The sequence below is a fragment of the Mustela erminea genome, chromosome 1 (genome assembly GCF_009829155.1).
Source record: "Mustela erminea isolate mMusErm1 chromosome 1, mMusErm1.Pri, whole genome shotgun sequence".
NCBI classification, from domain to species: domain Eukaryota; kingdom Metazoa; phylum Chordata; class Mammalia; order Carnivora; family Mustelidae; genus Mustela; species Mustela erminea.
In genome coordinates, this window is record NC_045614.1 from 161,555,042 (window position 1) to 161,574,943 (window position 19,902).

Consider the following 19,902-nt stretch of genomic DNA (forward strand, 5'->3'; position numbering starts at 1 on the left):
TGGTAGAATGTATCAGTAACATAAGTTTCATCCACTTTGTAGCAAGTATCAAGACTTTATTCCTTCTTATGGCTGAATAATAGTTCATTGTACAGATACATCATATGTTGGTTTACCCATTCATCAGCTGATGGACATTTGGGTTGTTTTCACCTTTTGGCTACTGAGAACAGTGTTGTTTAGAACATTCATGTAAAAGTATTTGAATACCTGCTTTCCACTTTTTCCATACTTTTTGGGTATGCACCAAAGAGTGAAATTGTTGGATCGTAAGATAATTTTATGTTTAACTTATCCCAAGGAACCACCAAATTGTTTTCCACAGCTGTTAGATAATTTTGAAATCAGGAAATATAAGTTTATCAACTTTCTTTTTCAAGATTGGTGTAACAATGTAGGTAATTCCATATAAATGTAATTACATATAAATTTTAGGATTTGCTTAATTTTGAAAAAAAAATGCCATTGAGTCTTTCATGGGGATTACATTGAATCTGCAGTATTGTCATCCTAATAATATTAAGCTTTGCAATTCATGAACATGAGGTGACTTTTCCTTTACTTAGATCTTCCTTTATTTCTTTCAGGAATGTCTTTTAGTTCTTAGCATGCAAGTCTTTGATTAAAGTTAATCCTATTTTTTCTTTCTTTTTAAGATTTTTATTTATTTATTTGACAGAGAGTTAGAGAACACAAGTAGACAGAGCAGCAAGCAGAGGGAGAGGGAGAAGCAGGCTCTCCCCTGAGCAGGGAGCCTGATGCAGGGCTCAATCCCAGGACCCTGAGTGGAAGGCAGTTGCTTAACTGTGAGCCACACAGGAACCACTTTTTTTGCTTTTTTGATGCTATTATAAATGACACTGTTTTCTTTATTTCATTTTAAGATTGTTCATTCCTAGTGTATGATTTCTGTATGTTGACTTTGTATTCTGTGAAGCTTTGCTGAATTCATTGATTAGCTCTCCTGTTTTTTGTGAATTTGCTGGGATTCTTTCTGTAGAAAATCATGTCATCTATGAATAGAGATAATTTTACTTGCTTCTTTCCAATTTGGATGCCTATTGTTTCTTTTCTTAGATTCAAGAGGAGGAAATATAGACCGTTCTCAATAAAAGTATCAATTATGTAACATCTTTAATCTACCACACTCACTACAAGAAAGAGATTGTCATATTATAGGGTTTTTTAAAGCCTTCAATACTGACTAAAGTTATAACTTTTTAAGTAATTCTTTTTTTTGATGCAACTTAATGAAAGGGAGATTTTAAAAACGCCCCATAAGCTATCTCTCAATATCACTCATCTCAAAGTGATTAGTGCAGATCCTGGTGCCATGTGGCTTGGTTTAGAATCTCAGTCTCTGTCATTTATTATCTGAATGAGCATTTCAGTCCTCAGTCCTCAGTCCTTCAGTCCTCAGTATGTATGTGTGTATATATATATATATATATATATGACCTGTGGCAAAGTAACTGACACATAATGGGCACCAAAATATGCGAGTTGGGTTCTCCTCTGTTTCCTCATGGAACTGTGGGAAAGAATACATGAATAGTATGTGTAGAAGTGCCTAGACCAGGGATTAGCACTGGGTAAACACTTAACAAATGTGAGCATTTATTACTAAGTGCTGAATTCCAGTGCTGAATTCCAGTACTTGGAACCAGTACATCAGGCTCCCTGCTCAGGGGAGAGCCTGCTTCTCCCTCTCCCTCTGCTTGCTGCTCTGTCTACTTGTGTTCTCTAACTCTCTGTCAAATAAATAAATAATAGAAGTATTACTGAAATGTTGAAATTGAGAAGTGACAGAATCACAAACAGAAACAAGTCCAGTCACCAAAAGAAACTGAATAGGAAAACACACATAATTCTTAAAATTAAAAATTCAACTTAAATTATTCATACCTAAATAAGTCAATAATAGTATATCTATTTTGAGGGGATACAGCTAGAGCTACAGAAAGAAGAATAAACACCTAGCATTAATTGGGTTTCCGTATCAGGGTCAGGGCTCTGAAAGAAAAAGATCAGGAACCTGAGATCTAAAGTGGTAACACTTGGGAGATAAATCTGAAGATCTTAAACCCTCACAATTCCCATGAATACTGTAGCCTGGCAGAAGGCAGCCACCTCTTTCTTGCTAGAGGATAATAGCCTCCTATCCCCTTCAGATGCTACAAAGACATCACAAGATAAAGCTTGTCTTTGTTTCAAGGTTATTCTCTACCACCTCTCACTGTTTCCAAGGTAATTACCCATATCAGATCTCAACACAGCTAGAGGAGGAAATACAGTGCTTTCTTTAGGAGACAATTTATCTACTGAGGAAATTACAGGGCCTGAGTAATACAAGCAAATACTGGTAGACATATAATGGAATGGATCTTGAGGGTATTTATGTTGTAAATAAGACCAGATTAGGGAGAATTTATTGGCATGATGGTCTTATCCATGATTCGAGGTTCAACATTCTGTTAAGGACACTTGGAACCAGTACAGTTAATCTCTTGGGATTGTTCTTTGAAGCTTGACCAGGCAAATAACCTATAATAAGTGAAGTATGGATGATAAAAACCGGAATATTTACAAAAATTATTATAAGAGAATGAAGGACCCATCACTTTGCCCCCCTGGGAAGGACCAGAGGATGTTTACTTTCACAAGGCAACACTGTGAAACTCAGTGATAGATGCCCTCGGCAAGACATGGTTGACAGTAGTTGAGGTTGCCAAGGAACTAGTCTTACTAGTATCGAAAGGATTTGGGAATGGCAGAAGACAGATGGCAGCACTCAAATGTCAAAAGCAAGGTGGGCATCCTTTTTTTGTGAACAGCAAACCTGGAAGAGCAGTCAGACTACCTTGGCCTGGGTATGGGTAAGATAATTTGTGTCAAATGACAATGTAGACAAATAGTTAACTACATTTTATTTGACTTTTCTAAAAATAGAGAACTGGTCAGCAAAGGGGTGAGGTCAACTACGCAAAGGAAGATCATGATTCCCCATCCTTTCCTTATACCTAAGTCCGTTCTCAGAACCAGCCTTTGAAAAAGGTCTACAATAACACCACAAACACATAGGATAAATATTCCCTCAATCTTTTCTCAGATGGACTTTTAGTCATTTTACTAAAAAAATTACTTTTAAGTGGGAAAAAAGAGAATACTGAGACTTTTAAAAAGACTTTGGAGGGAATATAATTAAGCAAACAAACAAACAAAAGACCAGAGGCTTGCAATGCTATCACAGTTCTCAAATTAGAGAGGAAGCTTTTAGGTTAAGTCTCTGACCCAGTCTGCTTCATAATAATCCAGCAAGTCCACTGTGTGGTTATTTCTCTTATATCTCCAAGTGTATACATGGGATGAATATAGTCAGTATGTAGCTGAACATTCACATTGTCTTGCTGACCTATAGAATAAGAATATTATGGCAGGAAGGTCCAAATGACCATGTGGAACCCTGGCCAAAATAATCATAAGAAGTAATATAGTATTCCAGGCATAAAGAAATTAACACCAATCTTAAAGACTTAAAGGAATTGAGAGTAATCCCCACCATATCCCTTTCGATTCATCTATCTAGCATAAACAAGTCAAATTACAGTCACTTATAAATTTAAGCAAAAGGTAACATCAACTTTATCCTTTCATCTTTTGAAGGGCATCTTGGCTCTTTCCACGTTTTGGTTATTGTGGACATTGCTGCTAGGAACATTGAGGTGCATATGGCCCTTCTTTTCACTACATCTGCATCATTGGGGTAAAAATCATGGAACACTGCATCAAAAAAGAGAAGGGAGTTGAGGAAAATTGGAAGGGGAGGTGAACCATGAGAGACTATGGACTCTGAAAAACAATCTGAGGGTTTTGAAGGGGCCGGGGGTGGGAGGTTGGGGGAACCAGCTGGTGGTTATTAGAGAGGGCACGGATTGCATGGAGCACTGGGTGTGGTGCAAAAACAATGAATAATGTTACGCTGAAAAGAAATTTAAAAAAAAAACTAATGATGTACTGTATGGTGACTAACATAATACAATTTTTAAAAAGTAAAAAAAAAGAAAAAAGAAAAAAGAAAGAAACATATAAATAAATAAATAAATGTCTGGTAGGAAAGAAAAAGGTAACATCAAGTGCAATGCTGTGCCAGGAATGACTGTATTGCTGAAAGAAATCAGGAAACGGAGTCTGTATAATAGTTTAAGATAGTGACATAGGAGGCCCCTGAACTTAACTTCTTTCATCAACATACCAAATCCACAGACACATATGGACCACTTCCCTCTCAAAAAAAGCCAGAAAGTAGCTGAGTGATTCTTACACATCAGGCTAATGAGAAAATACCTACATTGAAACAGGTCGTAAAGGCTGAGACACACTGTGAGCATAAAAATAACCCTCTGGCATTGAGGCATGTGATCAGAAGGTAACTCATGGTTCCCAGCTTCTCCATGAGAAGTAAAGGGTTTGGACCCAACATCTAGTGCCCCAACTTTTGAGACTTCCACTTGAGAGATGGGCTCCCAAAACATCCTCTCTGAGAAATAACTGGGTTTATGTCCACAAGATCCAGAAGACTAGAATAGACAATGAAACAGTTCTTAATGAGCTTGCAAGGACAGTGTCTCCCGGAAATGAACTTGTGCAAGAGTTTGGCACCCTGGCTTTTGTGGTTGCCATCCAGAGGACACCCCTTATTAGTAACAGAAAAACATATGAAAGTATAAATCTCACTGGTAAAGATAAATATATGATAAAATTCAGACCATTCTAATACTGTAACAATGGTGGATAAATCGCATAAAAATCTAGCATAAAGGTTAAAAGTCAAAAGTATTTAAAAAATATAGCTACAATAATGGATACACAAGACAAAAATGGGTAAATATAAATTATGACTGTCAACAAACTGGGTAAAGAAGTGGTATACCTCATCAAAGGCCATAGTTGACAATCACACAGCTAAATTCATATTCAACAGTGAAAAGCTGAAGGCTGAAAGCTTTTTCTCTAAGATCAGGAGCAAGATAAGGAGGCCCACTCTCATAATTTTTATTAAACTTAGTATTGGAAGTTTTAGCCAGAGTAATTAGGCAAGAAAAAAAAGTCATCCAAATCAGAAAGAAATGAGTAAAACTAACATCTTTTGCAGATGTCATGATATATACAGAAAACCCTAAGAACTCCACAAAAAAAAAGTTAGAACTAATAAACAAATTCAGTAAAGTTACAGCATGCAAAATCAATATATAAATATCAGTAGCATTTCTATACACTAATAACAAAAAGGAATTAAGGAAATCCCATTTATAACTGTATTAAAATGAATAAAGTACTTAGGAATAAATTTAACCAAGAAGGCAAAAGACCTGTACACTGATTACTGTAAGACATTGATGAAAGAAATTAAAGAAAATACAAATAAATGGAAAGATATCTTATGCTCATGAATTGGAAGAATTAATCTTGTTAAGATGGCCATACTACTCAAAACAATCTATAGATTCAATGTAATCCTTACCAAAATTCCAATTAACATTTTTTACAAAAGTTTCAAAAAATCCTAATGTTTGTATGGAATCACAAAAGATCCTAAATCGCCAAAATGATCTTGAGGGGAAAAAAAAGAATAAAACTGGAGGTATCACAATTATTGATTTTAAACTATATTAAAAAGCCGTAGGGATGCCTGGGTGGCTCAGTTGGTTAAGCCTCTGCCTTTGGCTCAGGTCATGATCCCAGCGTACTGGGATCAAATCCCATGTCAGGCTCCTTGCTTGGCAGGGAGCCAGCTTCTCCTTCTGCCTTTGCCTGCTACTCTGTCTGCCTGTGGCTGCTCTCTCTTTCTTTCTCTCTCTGACAAATAAATAAACAAAATCTTCTAAAAATAAATAAGTAAATAATTTTTAAAAAATTTTTAAAAGCTGTAATAAACAAATAGTATGGTATTGGCATAAAAACAGACACATAGATCAATGGGACAGAATAGAGAGCCCAGGAATAAACCCATGAGTATATAATCAATTAATTTATGACAAAGGAGCTAATGATATACAGTGGGTAAGGGATAATCTCTTCAGTAAATGATGTTGAGAAAACTGGACAGCCACATGCAAAATAATGAAACTAGACCACTGTCTTACATCATAAACAAAAATCAATTTGAAATGGAGTAAAGTAAGACCTGAAACTGTAAAACCCACAGAAGAAAACATGAGGGATGAACTCCATGAGAGCATTCTTGCAATTCCATATTGAGTGAAATCACAAGGCATTTCTCTTTCTCTGACTGACTTATTTCACTTAGCATAATAGACTCTAGCTCCATCCATGTCATTGCAAATGGCAAGATATCATTCTTTTTGATGGCTGAGTGATATTCCATGATTTCCATGATTGTGTGTGTGTGTCAATACACACATGCACCACATCTTCTTTATCAGCTAATGGACATTTGGGCTCATTTCATAGTTTGGCTATTGTTGATAATGGTGTTACAAGCATTGGTGTAGATATGTCCCTTCAAATCTCTATTTTTGTATCTTTGGGGAAAGTTTCTAGTAGTGCAATTGCTGGATGATAGGGATTTTCTGTTTTTAACCTTCTGAGGAAACCTCTTACTGTTTTCCAGAGTGGCTACACCTGTTTGCATTTCCATCAACAGTTTAAGAGGCTTCTCCTTTCTCCGAATCCTGCATCCTTGCCAATTTCTATTGTTTCCTGAGTTGTTAGTTTTAGCCATTCTGACCATTATGAGGTATATCTTATTGTGGGTTTTGATTTGTATTTCCCTGACGATGCGTGATGTTAAGCATCTTTTTATATGTCTGTTAGCCATCTGATATCTTCTTTGAAAAAATATCTTTTCATATCTTCTGCCCATTTCATTTTTTTAAATGTGTATGTGATCAATTTTTTAATTTAATTTAATTTTTTCAGTGTTCCAAGATTCATTGTTTAAGCACCACATCCAGTGCTCCATGTAGTATGTGCCCTCCTTAATGCCCACTACCAGGCCCACTCATCCTCCCACTCCCCTCCCCTCCAAAACCCTCAGTTTATTTCTCAGAGTCCACAGTTTCTCATACTTCACCTCCCCCTCCAATTTACCCAATTCACTTTTCCTTTCCTTCTCCTCATGTCCTCCATGTTATTCCTTGTGCTCCACAAGTAAGTGAAACCATATGATAACTGACTCTCTCTGCTTGACTTATTTCATTCAGCATAATCTCCTCCAGTCCTGTCCACATTGGTACAAAAGTTGGATATTCTGCCCATTTCTTAACTGGATTATTAATTTGGGGTGTGTTGAGTTTGATAAGATCTTTATAGATTTTGGATATTAACCCTTCAACAGATATATCATTTGCAAATGACATAGCTCCCATTCTGTAGGCTGTCTTTTAGTTTTATTGACTGTTTCCTTTGCTGTGCAGAATTTTTATCGTGATGAAGTACCAATAGTTCATTTTTGCTTTTGTTCCCTTGCCTCCAGAGATGTGTCTGCAGCCCGGGTCACAGAAGTTGCTGCCTATGTTCTCCTCTAGGATTTTGATGATTTCCTGTCTCACATTTAGGAGTTATTGATTTGATTTAATATTTGATTTAAATATTTTGATAAATACATTTTGATAAAATGTGGATTCATACTGTTTCATTACCACACATCCTGGGACTTTTATTTTTTTACAGATTCTATGCCTCAACAAGAAAAGATGCTCATGATACATTGTTAAGAAAAAGAAAAAAAGTTTAGAATGATATGTATGATAAAATTTTTGTGTTTACAGATAATGATTACATAAGAAAAAAGATTGGTCTAATATTCAAACTGTTAATAGTAATCATGTCTGGCAGGTGGAAGGAATTCCCTTTGTTTATTATTATTTTTTAATATTTCTAATTTGAATTATCCCATCTCATGACCAAAGTATTTCTATTAAAACTAAAAATGGATGAGAGTTGAGGAAGATGGGGGAAAAAAGAGGGGAAACAAGCCTCAAGACATCCAGCAGAGGAGGAAATTAAAAGTACAATATCTGAAGGGAGATGCTAGAAAGTGTTAGGTAGTGATTTCTCCTACCCAGAACTAAGCTGGGCTGTGTACTATAGATGATTAGAACAGAACTGAACTGAAAGTCATTCAGTGTAATTATTTTATTAGATAAAACTCTTTATTTTTTGTAGACATTGCATTCTTCGTTTATGCCATAAAATTGTATTTACGGATGAATTTGAGTATATTGGATATCTTGTGACACTAATGAATATGTTTCCTATTATAATTTCTTGGATACCTAACTTAAGTGAGATCTATGACCAGGAATTAAGATACTCTAACTACTCTTTTCTTGCATTTTATATCGTGGAGGCCCTATTTAAGGTAATCCAAAATTGTGGTGTGTGTGTATCTATGTATGTGTGAATATGTTATTTGTCTCACAGAGAGATTCTGTAACTTCGTTTCCAACACTAACTACACACAATTTTCTAAAGGAGTGTATGAAATTCTTTCTCATTTCCCAAACTTTAATTTTTAAAGGTAAATTTTTAAGGCAACTCAATGGAAAACATCCATACTTTAAGAACTGATTTTGTATTTGTAAACATAAATTTTAAAATGGTGTGTGTCAAAGGGAGTTTCAAAGGTATCGAAAGTGTTCATAAATTAAGCAGGATAGTGTTCATTTTAATCTTTTTTACTACTAGATAGAGATAGGTAGAGTGATAGATATCCCTTCATGCCTGAAAAACATTCATGATTTGATTTTTAAATCTAACATAAAGGTAGTTGTAAAATGAAGAAAGGGTCAACAAACTGATAATAATATTGATAATAGTATTGTGTTATATAGACCAAAAAGTGAAGACTGAGAATATGAGTATATAACATGATGGACAAAAACAAGGGAAAAGCTAGAAGCAAAACCCGTTGCATGCACAAGGGACATCACTCCCGTGACTGGAGCTTGGGATGGATTGGTCAGCATGGATATTAGAGAGATGTTAGATGTTAGATGTTAGATGTGGAGGGTATGGAAAGGAGACATGGCCATAAAGAATAAAGAGCTTCATAAGCCATGCTATCTCTTTCACTTCTGGCATCATCTGGCATCATCTACCATTTATAGTCTAATAACTTCTAAATTCACATTCCCAGCTCAGATCTTACCAAGAACCTCAGATCATATAGAAACTGATGACTGGATCTCTCCAACAAAATGCTATACAAACATCTCAAACAGCACATTCTAAAAAAATTATCTTCTCTAAACCTACTTTGCTTTCAGAATTCCACTGAAAACCCACAATCATCTTTAATACTTCCCACTCTCTTAGCTATGCTTTAATATTTAATCATTTGAATTTTAAATTAATATGCTTCCTTACTAGTATTTCAGACAAGAAATCTTAAGGTAGATAAGAAAAGAATCTAACTAGTGATGTTTCAGTTATTGTGGAAAATGTTACAGTAAAAGCAAAAACAAGATAATGTATTTTTTTTTAATCAACAGATGGCTGCAATGAGGAAAGAATATTTTTTACAGGCCTGGAACCTATTTGAGTTAGCAATTACATCAGTTGGCATCATAGATATAATTCTTATTGAGACAAATTCTATTACTTATACTCTTGATTTTATTCTAACAGTAATCTTTATAAAAATTGTTCGATTTCTTCGCCTACTACGTATTTTGAAGGTAAAGAACTATTAAATCATTCAATTTCAAATTTCTACTGACTGCTTCATGAAATATGGACTAAGATCAGTTTAGTAGTTTTATGATTTCCACTTTTTATTGAGATGATGTTTATATTTTAAATTTTATAACCCTTCCACAAATTAAATTTTATAACATATTATTTTATGAATATCCAAATTGTATGTGCAATTTATTTAGTACATGAAAGTATAGAAATACTCAGTATAGCTTTTTCTTTGAATAGAGAGCACATAAAAAAATTCCATAGTAATGTAAGTATAAATTAACCCCAAAGTAATGTTTATTTTTAGAGATACCTGGTATAAAACCTGGAAATCAACAAAACAACCATGCACACCATTCATAGTGACAAAGCAAATAGTATAAATTCATACATATTAAGAAGCCAAAAATTATGCATTTCATGTTTCATAAATTCATAGTAACATAAAATCACAGCATCAAAAATAACCTTATTTGTCTAATCATCTTTCTATAACAAGCATGATATTATTTATTATCTATACAGTTATTTCAATGACATGGGACTCACTCCATCACAAGGCATGTGAAGTATATATATGGAACAGGGATACATCCCCTCTCTTTCACTGGCTCGCTCTATTCATACAGAAACAAGACACATGCACACTTAAGCACTGTGAGAGGAACAAACCTAAGGGAGACGTGGTTCATCTAGAGATAAAACTAACAGATTAGAATCTGTACATTTAGAGCTTTCTTACATATGCTTAAAAAATACTTTTGCTAAGGTCTAAAAGGATGCAACTAGTAGCTTTTTCCATTTTAGTGTTAAATAAGACTAAGTAATGCTAGTGTGCAATTTGACCTAAGGAAGACAAGCAAAGCGTATTCCAGGGACTAGTTAATTCTTTCTGATTGGAGGATATGCGGGGTCTACCAAATATTTTAAGTGAAGAAACTGGTAAACCACCTAAGGAAATTTTGTTTAGGTATTCAGGAAATTCTGAACCCTTAACATATCAAATGATAGGCTCTGGAACATGAAGACAAATTAGACACACTCTAGAGAACTTGTAGAAGGAAAATGACCTGTCATCTAGATGTTCCAGTGTTACATTGTAAGGTAAGTGCAAAACAGAGTATGTACAAAATGCTAACACGATTTTTTAAAAAGATGTCTTTTATTAGGTGATGCTTAAACTGAATATTGAAGGATGAGCATAAATTAGTGCTTTGAGGATTAATGGCAGTTGGTCAGCAGGGAGAGTATGAAGAATATGGAGCATAGACAGGAAAACACGGGAAACAGCCAACTATGGGGAAGTTAAAGGACTGCAGAGTGGTAACAGATAATCTAGAAAGTTAAACCTCAGCAAAGAAACAATGAGAAATTAATGGTGGGGTCAAACAAGAAGTATAGTTGTGGTGGGTTCTAACTCCCAAATAAACCTTCTGGTAAGAAGGTTAGTAGAAGATTTCACAGGTAAAAGTGGCAGTACTTTATACACATTTATGACAAGCCCAGATTAATTGCATTGTTTTCCAAGAATTTAAACCAGTTGGAAGTAGTATTCAATGCTCTATAGGGGACATAAGTAAAGAGTAAATTCATAACTTCACATAGGTGTCCAGCACTATTAATTATAGGGAAATCACTCTGGTCATGAAGTTATAAACTTGCCATGAATAAAATAACCTTGACAGGTTACTATAGTTACTGTTGAAAACATGTTATTTCCTAATATTATATACTTTAGTTAAACTAATCAATATATAACTAACTAAATGTGTACAATTTATAGTAAATGGTAGTTCCATTTTTTCCAGCTCATAACCCCAAAGTTGCTGCAAATAATAGATCAAAAGATGAGTCACCAGCTGTCCTTGAAATATGCTATACTAAAAGGATATGTCCAAGGTGAAGAAGATATAATGACTATAATTGATCAGATTTCAAGTTCTAAGCAGGTTAAACAGGTGAGGAAAACTTTCATTAGTAAGGTAAGGGTTTATTCCTCCAATCTCTCAGTTGCCCCCACCCATTATGTCCTCTGTCTATATATGTAGATGTGGTCTTTGACACAATTTGCTAAGTAATTTGTGTAAAAACTAGTCTACATATGTATTATTCAGAAGCTGAATATGTCTGTTACTGAATTGTCTGTGCCACAGTAGCAAATCACGAGGCTTTTGCAAGCCACCTTTTGGGGCACATGAAACATATGGGCAGTGGTCATTAGCTCCCTCCTGATGCAAATTCCAGGATCTGTCAACAACAGGTGCACTAAATAGGAAATATTGGAAGATGAGATGTAATGGTAATGTTAAGCAAAGGGAGACTCCTCATAATTCCCGAAGGCTCCCTTCCTCTCTCCCTGCCTGATTTTCCCACAGTAAAAGAAGCAAATGAGGGGCATCTGCCAAAAGGAAAAAGTAAGAATAGCTCATAGAAGGAAACCTTGTCTAATTTCTTCATTACACAGAGAAAGAACAACAACAACAAAAAAGCCAAGAGAGGTTGAATGATTATGCTCAGTCACATGGCTAGTAAACAGCCTAGAGAATTCTAGGGCCTAAGTTCTGGATTTTCACTTTTTTGACTGAGGTGGTTGTTCTCACAAGTTTGCCAACTATGTGAAATACTTACCTTTCAAAGCAATGTGGAACATGTGAATGTCAAGTAATATACCCAAAGCTCGGTAGTTGAGAAAATTGGACATGTGTTATGTAGTAGAACACAAAAAGCAGTATCTTTCCTTTCTTCACCACCTGTAATTTTAAAACACTTTTCCTAAATTTTGTTACCTGTTCTTACCTGGAAACAGATATTTAGTACTGGAATTTGAGGATACACAGTAGGAAAAACAAGAGGAACTGAATCTCTGAGATGTCCAGCTGTAGTGCTCATTTTTGTTCTAACACAGTTTGGCCAAACCTTCTACCTAATTTAAGACTGAATGCTTTCCCTGTGGCCCCAAAGTTGAAGAGGAAAGCATCAACCGTGCTTGTGTTTTTCAGAATCAATAGTACCCTAAAGCAGGTTACTATAAGGAAAAAGAAAAAAATATGACTTGCATTTGGGGTCCTCAAAATCAACCTGGTAATGCCACTTTTTATTCTTTTCACCAACTTGCTGGAGAAACATAAAATTTATTGCACAAAATTTAATTCTAATCCCTGAAAATTTCCCCTTCACATGTTTTCTTTAGTTATTAGTTAAGTAAAAAAAAAAAATTCATCAGTTGCAAATGTAAAGATATTTTATAACAGCTTGTTCTCCAGGGGGATAAATATTCTTTTATTTGGTAGATGTTATTAAAGAGGATAATGAAGAATACAGGACATGCTATGAAAGAGCTGGGTATGTACCCTTCACCCTAAAGATTAAGCACAACCATCCCTTATTATCATTACTTCAGAGAGGCAATTATTTTGATAACTAAACTGATATTTGAGGAAACCTATTTATTACTAATAATAAAGTATATAACTTCAACAATATCATATCTTTGGTTTGGATGGGTTTCGTGTAATATTACCTCTCCACACTTGTTTTTCCTGCCTTACACCTCAATAAAGACCTTTCAATTTCTTATTAAACACATTAACATTGCATGTTTATACATACTATTAATCACCTTATAAATTCTGTTTTCTTCCAAACCAAAAGTACACACACCATCCTGAGCAATAAAAGGAAAAAAAGTTATTTTTCCCCCTTCACTTGCCACAGAGCTACCATCTGAGGATTTAGGATTTATAAGCTGAAATCAGATAAGAGTCTCACAGATCTCTTATACGCCTGCTGGGAGCCTCCATGCCTAAATATGGCAATAGCTTCTTCTCTGAGTCATGCCATGTAATGCTCCTAGTACAGGGTAAATCCTGGGAGTGGGACAGACACATTCTTATACCATAGAGTTCATGTGGGAGGGGAAGAGGGTTTGGTACCAGGTAGTGGGCAAGAAAATGACACAGCAAATCTGAGAATTGGCCAAGACTTGAGAGATTTTGCATGGCAGATAGTTATCAATTGAGACAAGAAGCCTTCACAAAGGAAAAGCCAAAGTGTAGAATCTAAATGAAAGCAACTCTCATGGGCATTCAGGAATCCAGATAAAACAGGCAGAAGAGCATAGATGAGTCCTCTAGATGCTCAGGAATGCTGGGTGGACAATAACCAAAGATGGATGAGAAGACTTAATCAGAAGCCATACCTAAGGCACTGTTTGAAGTCCAAAATCATAGTCCAAACAGAATAGAAAAGTAGAACATAAACTCCAGACCTTAGGGCCCAGAGGAGCCTTTCAATATCCTATACAGGTATATCAGTATAATTGTTAATCCTAGGACTAGGGTTGTCTGTCCTTCCTCATGGGCTTAGCTCTAAGCAGACAAGAAAATAGCAAGCAGAACTCTGCAGCCACTAGTGAATTATGACTGATTGCAGACACCTCATCAGGAAGATATACATTTATCTGTGTTGAGCGTTGTATTCCATGGATTTATAGTGGGAACACTAGCTTATTGTCCACATGAAATTTTTAAATAATATTCTTATTTTATCTGAAAATGTTATTTTTCAGGCTACTTAGAGTATGATCACCCAGAAATCGCTGTTACTATGAAAACAAAGGAGGAGATAAATGTCATGCTCAATTTGGCTAGAGAAATTGTTAAGGTTTTTAGGTCAAAAGGTATTATTCATAAAATTGAAGGCTCTGAAATTAATAAGGTAAGGTAGCATATTTTTAAAGCAAATATACTTAAATATATTTTTAAAGCAAATATACTTGATATATAGTTGTTCACGATCTTCAAACCTACTTCTGATTTTCTAATATAGGCCATCTCTGAGATAGGAGTATCTCTAACTTAAAATAATTGTCTAAAGAAAGACACCTACCAAGAGATCCTTCCTGATCTCCAATGCTCAATTTCTCATTCCCTTTCTTGGCACAGTGAGAGACCATCTCTTTCTATGCTTTTCTCCCAAACCATTGGTATGATAAAACTATTTCTCATCCTAGACTACAGTGGAAATCAGTATCTTTCTAGGAACTATCTACGCCACTGAAATAACTTTTTCAATAGACTCCCATAATTTATAAGAGCATTCAATTACATGACAAAAATTCACTACATTTTCTTTAAGTTATTTAAATGGTACCATGACATATAAAAAAAAATAGAGGGTCACAACTAATTCTGTAAGTACAAAATTTACTCTCCAGATTGGGAATGGTATGAGAAAAAAACCAAAAGCTATTATGCTTGTGAATATATATACAAAACTTTTAAACATAATGGTAACTAATTAAATCTGGTGGTATATTAAAAGTTTAGTATATTATGACTAAGAATGTTTTAGCTCTCAAAATAGCTATATAACTTATTAAGAGTTTAAAAAATTAAAGAAAAAGAAAAAAATTGACAAAATTTATTACTCAAAATATTTTTTAAAATTCTCATGAGGCTAATAAGAGAAGTAGAATCCTTAACTGAATAAAGAGTTTCTATTTGAAATTTAAAAGAAACATTGTATTAAATGGTAAAACATAAGTATTCCAACTAAAGTCAGGACCAAAAGGAAAATCAACCAGTGCCTCTCCAAATATTGAATGCCTTGCTGGAAGTCTTAGCCAGGTGAAGAAAAGAAAGAAAGGAAATTGAGAGATAAAATTCTTGGAAAGATGAAAAAGGTTATCATATATTGATTCTTTAAAATCCTAGGAAAATAAACTAAAATATGTAGGATTAATAAGGTAAATCATAGGGTAGTCAGAAATAATACTGACATTCAAAATTTTTCCTCAACTAAAGAAAAATATTCTACTCACTGTATTGATTAAAAACTCTAAATCCTTAAGAGTGAACCTAACATAAAATATATAACATCTATGTGGCAAGAATGAAAGGCATATTTGAGCAGGCAGAAAGATCAGTCACCTTAAAGATAAAACAATGGAAATTATCCTATTTGAGGAACAGAAATAAACAGGTTGGTGAAAAGTGACAAAATCTAAGGGACCAGTGAGATCCAATCAAGTGGACCAACATGTGCACTGTGGAAATTCCACAAGGTGAGAGACAGAGAGGGAATATTTGAAGAAGTAATGGCTGAAAGCTTCCCAACTTAGATGAAATACATAAATATTAATATCCAAGAAGTTCAATAAATTCCAAGTAGGATGACCTGAAAGAGACCCACACCAAGACACATTATAATCAAACTGTCAAAAGACAAAAGAAAATTTTGAAATCATCAATAAAGAAGTAACTCATCCCATACAAGCAATCCTTAATAAGATTATTATCAGATTTCTTATCAGATACTTTGGAGACCAGAAGGAAGTTAACTGATGTATTTGAAATGCTAAAAGAGAAAAAAATCTATCAACCAAAAATCCTACATCCAACAAAACTGTCCTGCAGAAATGAAAAAGAAATTAAGACAGTCCCAGATAAACAAAAGTGAAGGGAGTTTATTACCACTAGAACTGAAAGAAATGATAAAAGGAGTCATGCACATTGAGTAGACACCTCACAACAGAGGATATTCAAATAACTGATACGTAACAAAAGGTACTAAATTTCATTTTCATAAACTTAACACAAATTAAAACCAAGTGAAATACCATTACACAACCATCAGAATACTTAATTTTTTTTAAAGATTTTATTTATTTGACAGACAGAGATTACAAGTAGGCAGAGAGAGAGGAGGAAGCAGGCTCCCTGCTGAGCAGAGAGCCCCATGTGGAGCTCAATCCCAGGACCCTGGGATCATGACGCAAGCCGAAGGCAGAGGCTTTAATCCACTGAGCCACCCAGGCGCCCCAGAATACTTAATTTTTTTTAACTGACAATATTAGCTATAGGCAATGATGTGGAACTGGAATATTAGAGAAAGAGTGTAATTTAACATAATCACTTTGGAATTGTTAGGCAGAATCTACTAAATGTGAAAATACACATGTAACCTAGCAGTTATATTACAGAACCATATAGCCACAGAAATGTATACATATGTACAGCAAACAAATACAGCAGCATTAAAAAAGGCCAAAGCTGGCACACTCCAAATGTTGATCCAAAGTAGACAAAACTGTGGTATATCCAGATAACATAATCCTCTACAACAATGAAAATGACAGGAATAAACTTCTGCTCCCTCTAATATTAGAGATGAATCTCAGAAACATACTACTGAACAAATGAAACCAGACACAAACAAGTACATACTTTTTGATTTTATGCAGATAAATCTCAAAACCAAACAAAGTTAAACTCTGATAAAAAAGGTTATCTTTAGATAGATGAAATGACTAGAAGAGAATATAAGGATTTTAGGTGTAGTAAATGTTTTATTTCTTAATCTGGGTGCTGGTTACCAAGATCTTTTTACGTTGTAAGTGTTCTTTGAGTGGATATTTATAATCTGTGCACTTTTTGTTTATGTGCTATAATTCAGTTTTTTAAAAAGTTTACTTTAAATATTTAATCTATGACTTCAGAATGATGGTAACAGAAAAATGCTATCAGTGGGGAGAAGTTGAAGGTTTCCATAGACTAAAAATCTCAGAAGAGCAAGTAAAAGAAAGAGTACCAAGTCATAATTTTGTAAGCATTCTGTGAACACCAGTTTTGTTCATCTTCTTTCTTAAATTTTGTGGTTTTAGTTAATAATGGCCAAAAAAAGAGAGATACTTGATTTCCTACCTATCATCAAGCCGCTTACTATTGAAGAAGCACTCTACCATATTCCATGGCTAGACAAAGACAAAGACCATATACACTTCATTCAGGTAATATTTTTATTTTCTAGTAATACCACCTATAATGTGCCAACAAATGATTTTTTTTAACAAATGATTATTTTAATAAAGACTGTGATACTCTCCAGCTTAAAACTCCATTCATAAGCATCGCATCTGAAGTTATAAAGATCTATGGATATCCACCTTCATCTCTTTGATATTCATAATTCCTATTTTCTCTTACAAATTTATCACTAACACAATAAGTTGGATCTTACTGACTGATATTTTAAAATGTAAGAACTTCTATTAAGATGTAAACCTCAACATCCCCAGCCACTGCTAATATAGTGTTTATGTCCTATATATTTGGTGATATTTTTAAGGAAAGAGCCAGAGTTGTAACATTTGACTGTGGAAATGATATATTTGAAGAAGGTGATGAGCCCAAAGGAATTTATGTAATAATATCAGGTATGATAAAGGTAAGTCAGATTTATTCAAAAATGCACTTGTGAACATTAGTTAAAAATTCGATAAAATTGAGAATTCATAGTTTTCCATGTTAAGAACTGCATTGTTCCTCTTTTAGGACAACAGCCACCATTCACTTTTCTTGTTCAAACACGATGGTTAACACTACCTATCCCCTTTTATTTTATTTATTTGAGAGAGAGAGAGAAAATGAGAGAGGGGGAGCATGAGAGAAGAGAGGTCAGAGGGAGAAGCAGACTCCCTGTTGAGCAGGGAGCCCAACATGGGATTGGATCCTGGGACTCCAAGATCATGACCTGAAGTGAAAGCAGTCACTTAACCAACTGAGCCACCCAAGTGCCCCTACTTATCACCTTTTAAGCGTTACTTTCCCATAGATAACAAGAAACCATCCAAAGGATCATCCTTAAGATGCAATATTTTAAGTTGTTTTCATCTTATGTTTATCTGAACTGGGCATTTAGCCATTTTAAGGCAGGTATAAGTTGGCTGAGTAAAAGGAATCAGAAAGATTGCAGTATCTAAGAATACTTTTGCTAATTTAATAAATTCACTTTAAAAGGCACAAGTAAGAAGCATCCTCAAAATCGTATTTACATATTAAAATTGTTAAAACCAAAGGAAAAAATAAAAAATTAGAGAGTTTTGGTAATTAATTGGCATTTTTTCCCCCTCTTTCTTCATTCCTCAACAGCTTCAAAGATCAAAACCTGGTTTCGGAATTGACCAAATGTTCTGGGAGTCAGAGGAGAAAGATTATCCGCTAACGTACACAGACTATGTGATCAGTGGGGAAATAATAGGAGAGCTAAACTGTTTAACTAATAAGCCCATGATGTATTCTGCTACCTGCAAAACCGTAGTGGAGGTCAGAAAACATCACCTTTTTGCCTATTGCTGTAACTTATTAAATATCCAGTATCAAATACCAGGGTAATTTCTGTACTTAGCATATATTTACAGTCTAGTAAGATTGAAACAGTCATTAAAATAGGAATAGTAAAGGAATAAAACTTGCTACCAAATTATACTTATCCAGCATCCTGTCCTGGCAAAATGGCTTGCAAAATTAACCTACCATATTGAAAGTTTTAACCAGAAAAACTGATTAAATGAGGACTCTCATGGGAAAGTAGAGGACATATTTTAGTTATCAATACCATAATTTGGGAGGTAAGGAAGGGAAAAAGTCAGAGAACTAACATTTATTAATAAAGAAATTGAGCAAAGTGGATGGAAGTTTTCCCAGGCACAATGAAGACAAAATTCTCAAAGCAACAGGGGCTATCACTGGCCTAATTTAAACTCAAAAAGAAAAATGATTGCAAACAACTGAACCCCATGATATACAAAAATCCATAAGTTCATGATGATACCAAAATTTGTTTAGTTTCCAATAAGATTGTTGGGATATGAACTTACTATTCTAAAAATGGATTTTTTTTTTAAATCAAAAGCATTCAACATTTATCCTGCCTTTCCTCTCTGAATTCTTTCAAGGTAACCAAGAAAAAAAAAAGAGAGAGAGAGAGAGAAGAAGATGAAGAAGAATTCTAGCTAACAAATGTAGAAACAGAGAATTATCACTAGCCCTCAGGGAGATTCAAATTAAAACCACATTGAGATATCACCTTACACCAGTTAGAATGGCCAAAATTAACAAAACAGGAAACAACATGTGTTGGAGAGGATGTGGAGAAAGGGGAACCCTCTTACACTGTTGGTGGGAATGCAAGTTGGTGCAGCCTCTTTGGAGAACAGTGTGGAGATTCCTCAAGAAATTAAAAATAGAGCTTCCCTATGACCCTGCAATTGCATTCCTGGGTATTTACCCCAAAGATACAGATATAGTGAAAAGAAGGACCATCTGTACCCCAATGTTTATAGCAGCAATGGCCACGGTCGCCAAACTATGGAAAGAACCAAGATGCCCTTCAACGGACGAATGGATAAGGAAG

The 19,902-nt window shown here is 34.7% G+C and overlaps 1 protein-coding gene across 12 annotated transcripts in view; it reads left to right on the top strand.

Moving 5' to 3' along the window:
• The window catches only part of SLC9C1 (solute carrier family 9 member C1), a 95,342-nt gene that overhangs the window by 54,958 nt on the left and 20,482 nt on the right, over nucleotides 1-19,902 (top strand). For 11 of the 12 annotated variants that reach the window (XM_032349115.1, XM_032349074.1, XM_032349133.1 and 8 more), the window contains 8 exons: nucleotides 8,188-8,383; nucleotides 9,516-9,701; nucleotides 11,517-11,666; nucleotides 12,999-13,050; nucleotides 14,276-14,424; nucleotides 17,372-17,497; nucleotides 17,836-17,934; nucleotides 18,639-18,812. In XM_032349115.1, coding sequence (XP_032205006.1) covers nucleotides 8,188-8,383; nucleotides 9,516-9,701; nucleotides 11,517-11,666; nucleotides 12,999-13,050; nucleotides 14,276-14,424; nucleotides 17,372-17,497; nucleotides 17,836-17,934; nucleotides 18,639-18,812 — 1,132 coding nt within the window. The remainder of the gene's footprint in view (nucleotides 1-8,187; nucleotides 8,384-9,515; nucleotides 9,702-11,516; nucleotides 11,667-12,998; nucleotides 13,051-14,275; nucleotides 14,425-17,371; nucleotides 17,498-17,835; nucleotides 17,935-18,638; nucleotides 18,813-19,902) is intronic. The other variant, XM_032349141.1, reaches the window with a different exon arrangement.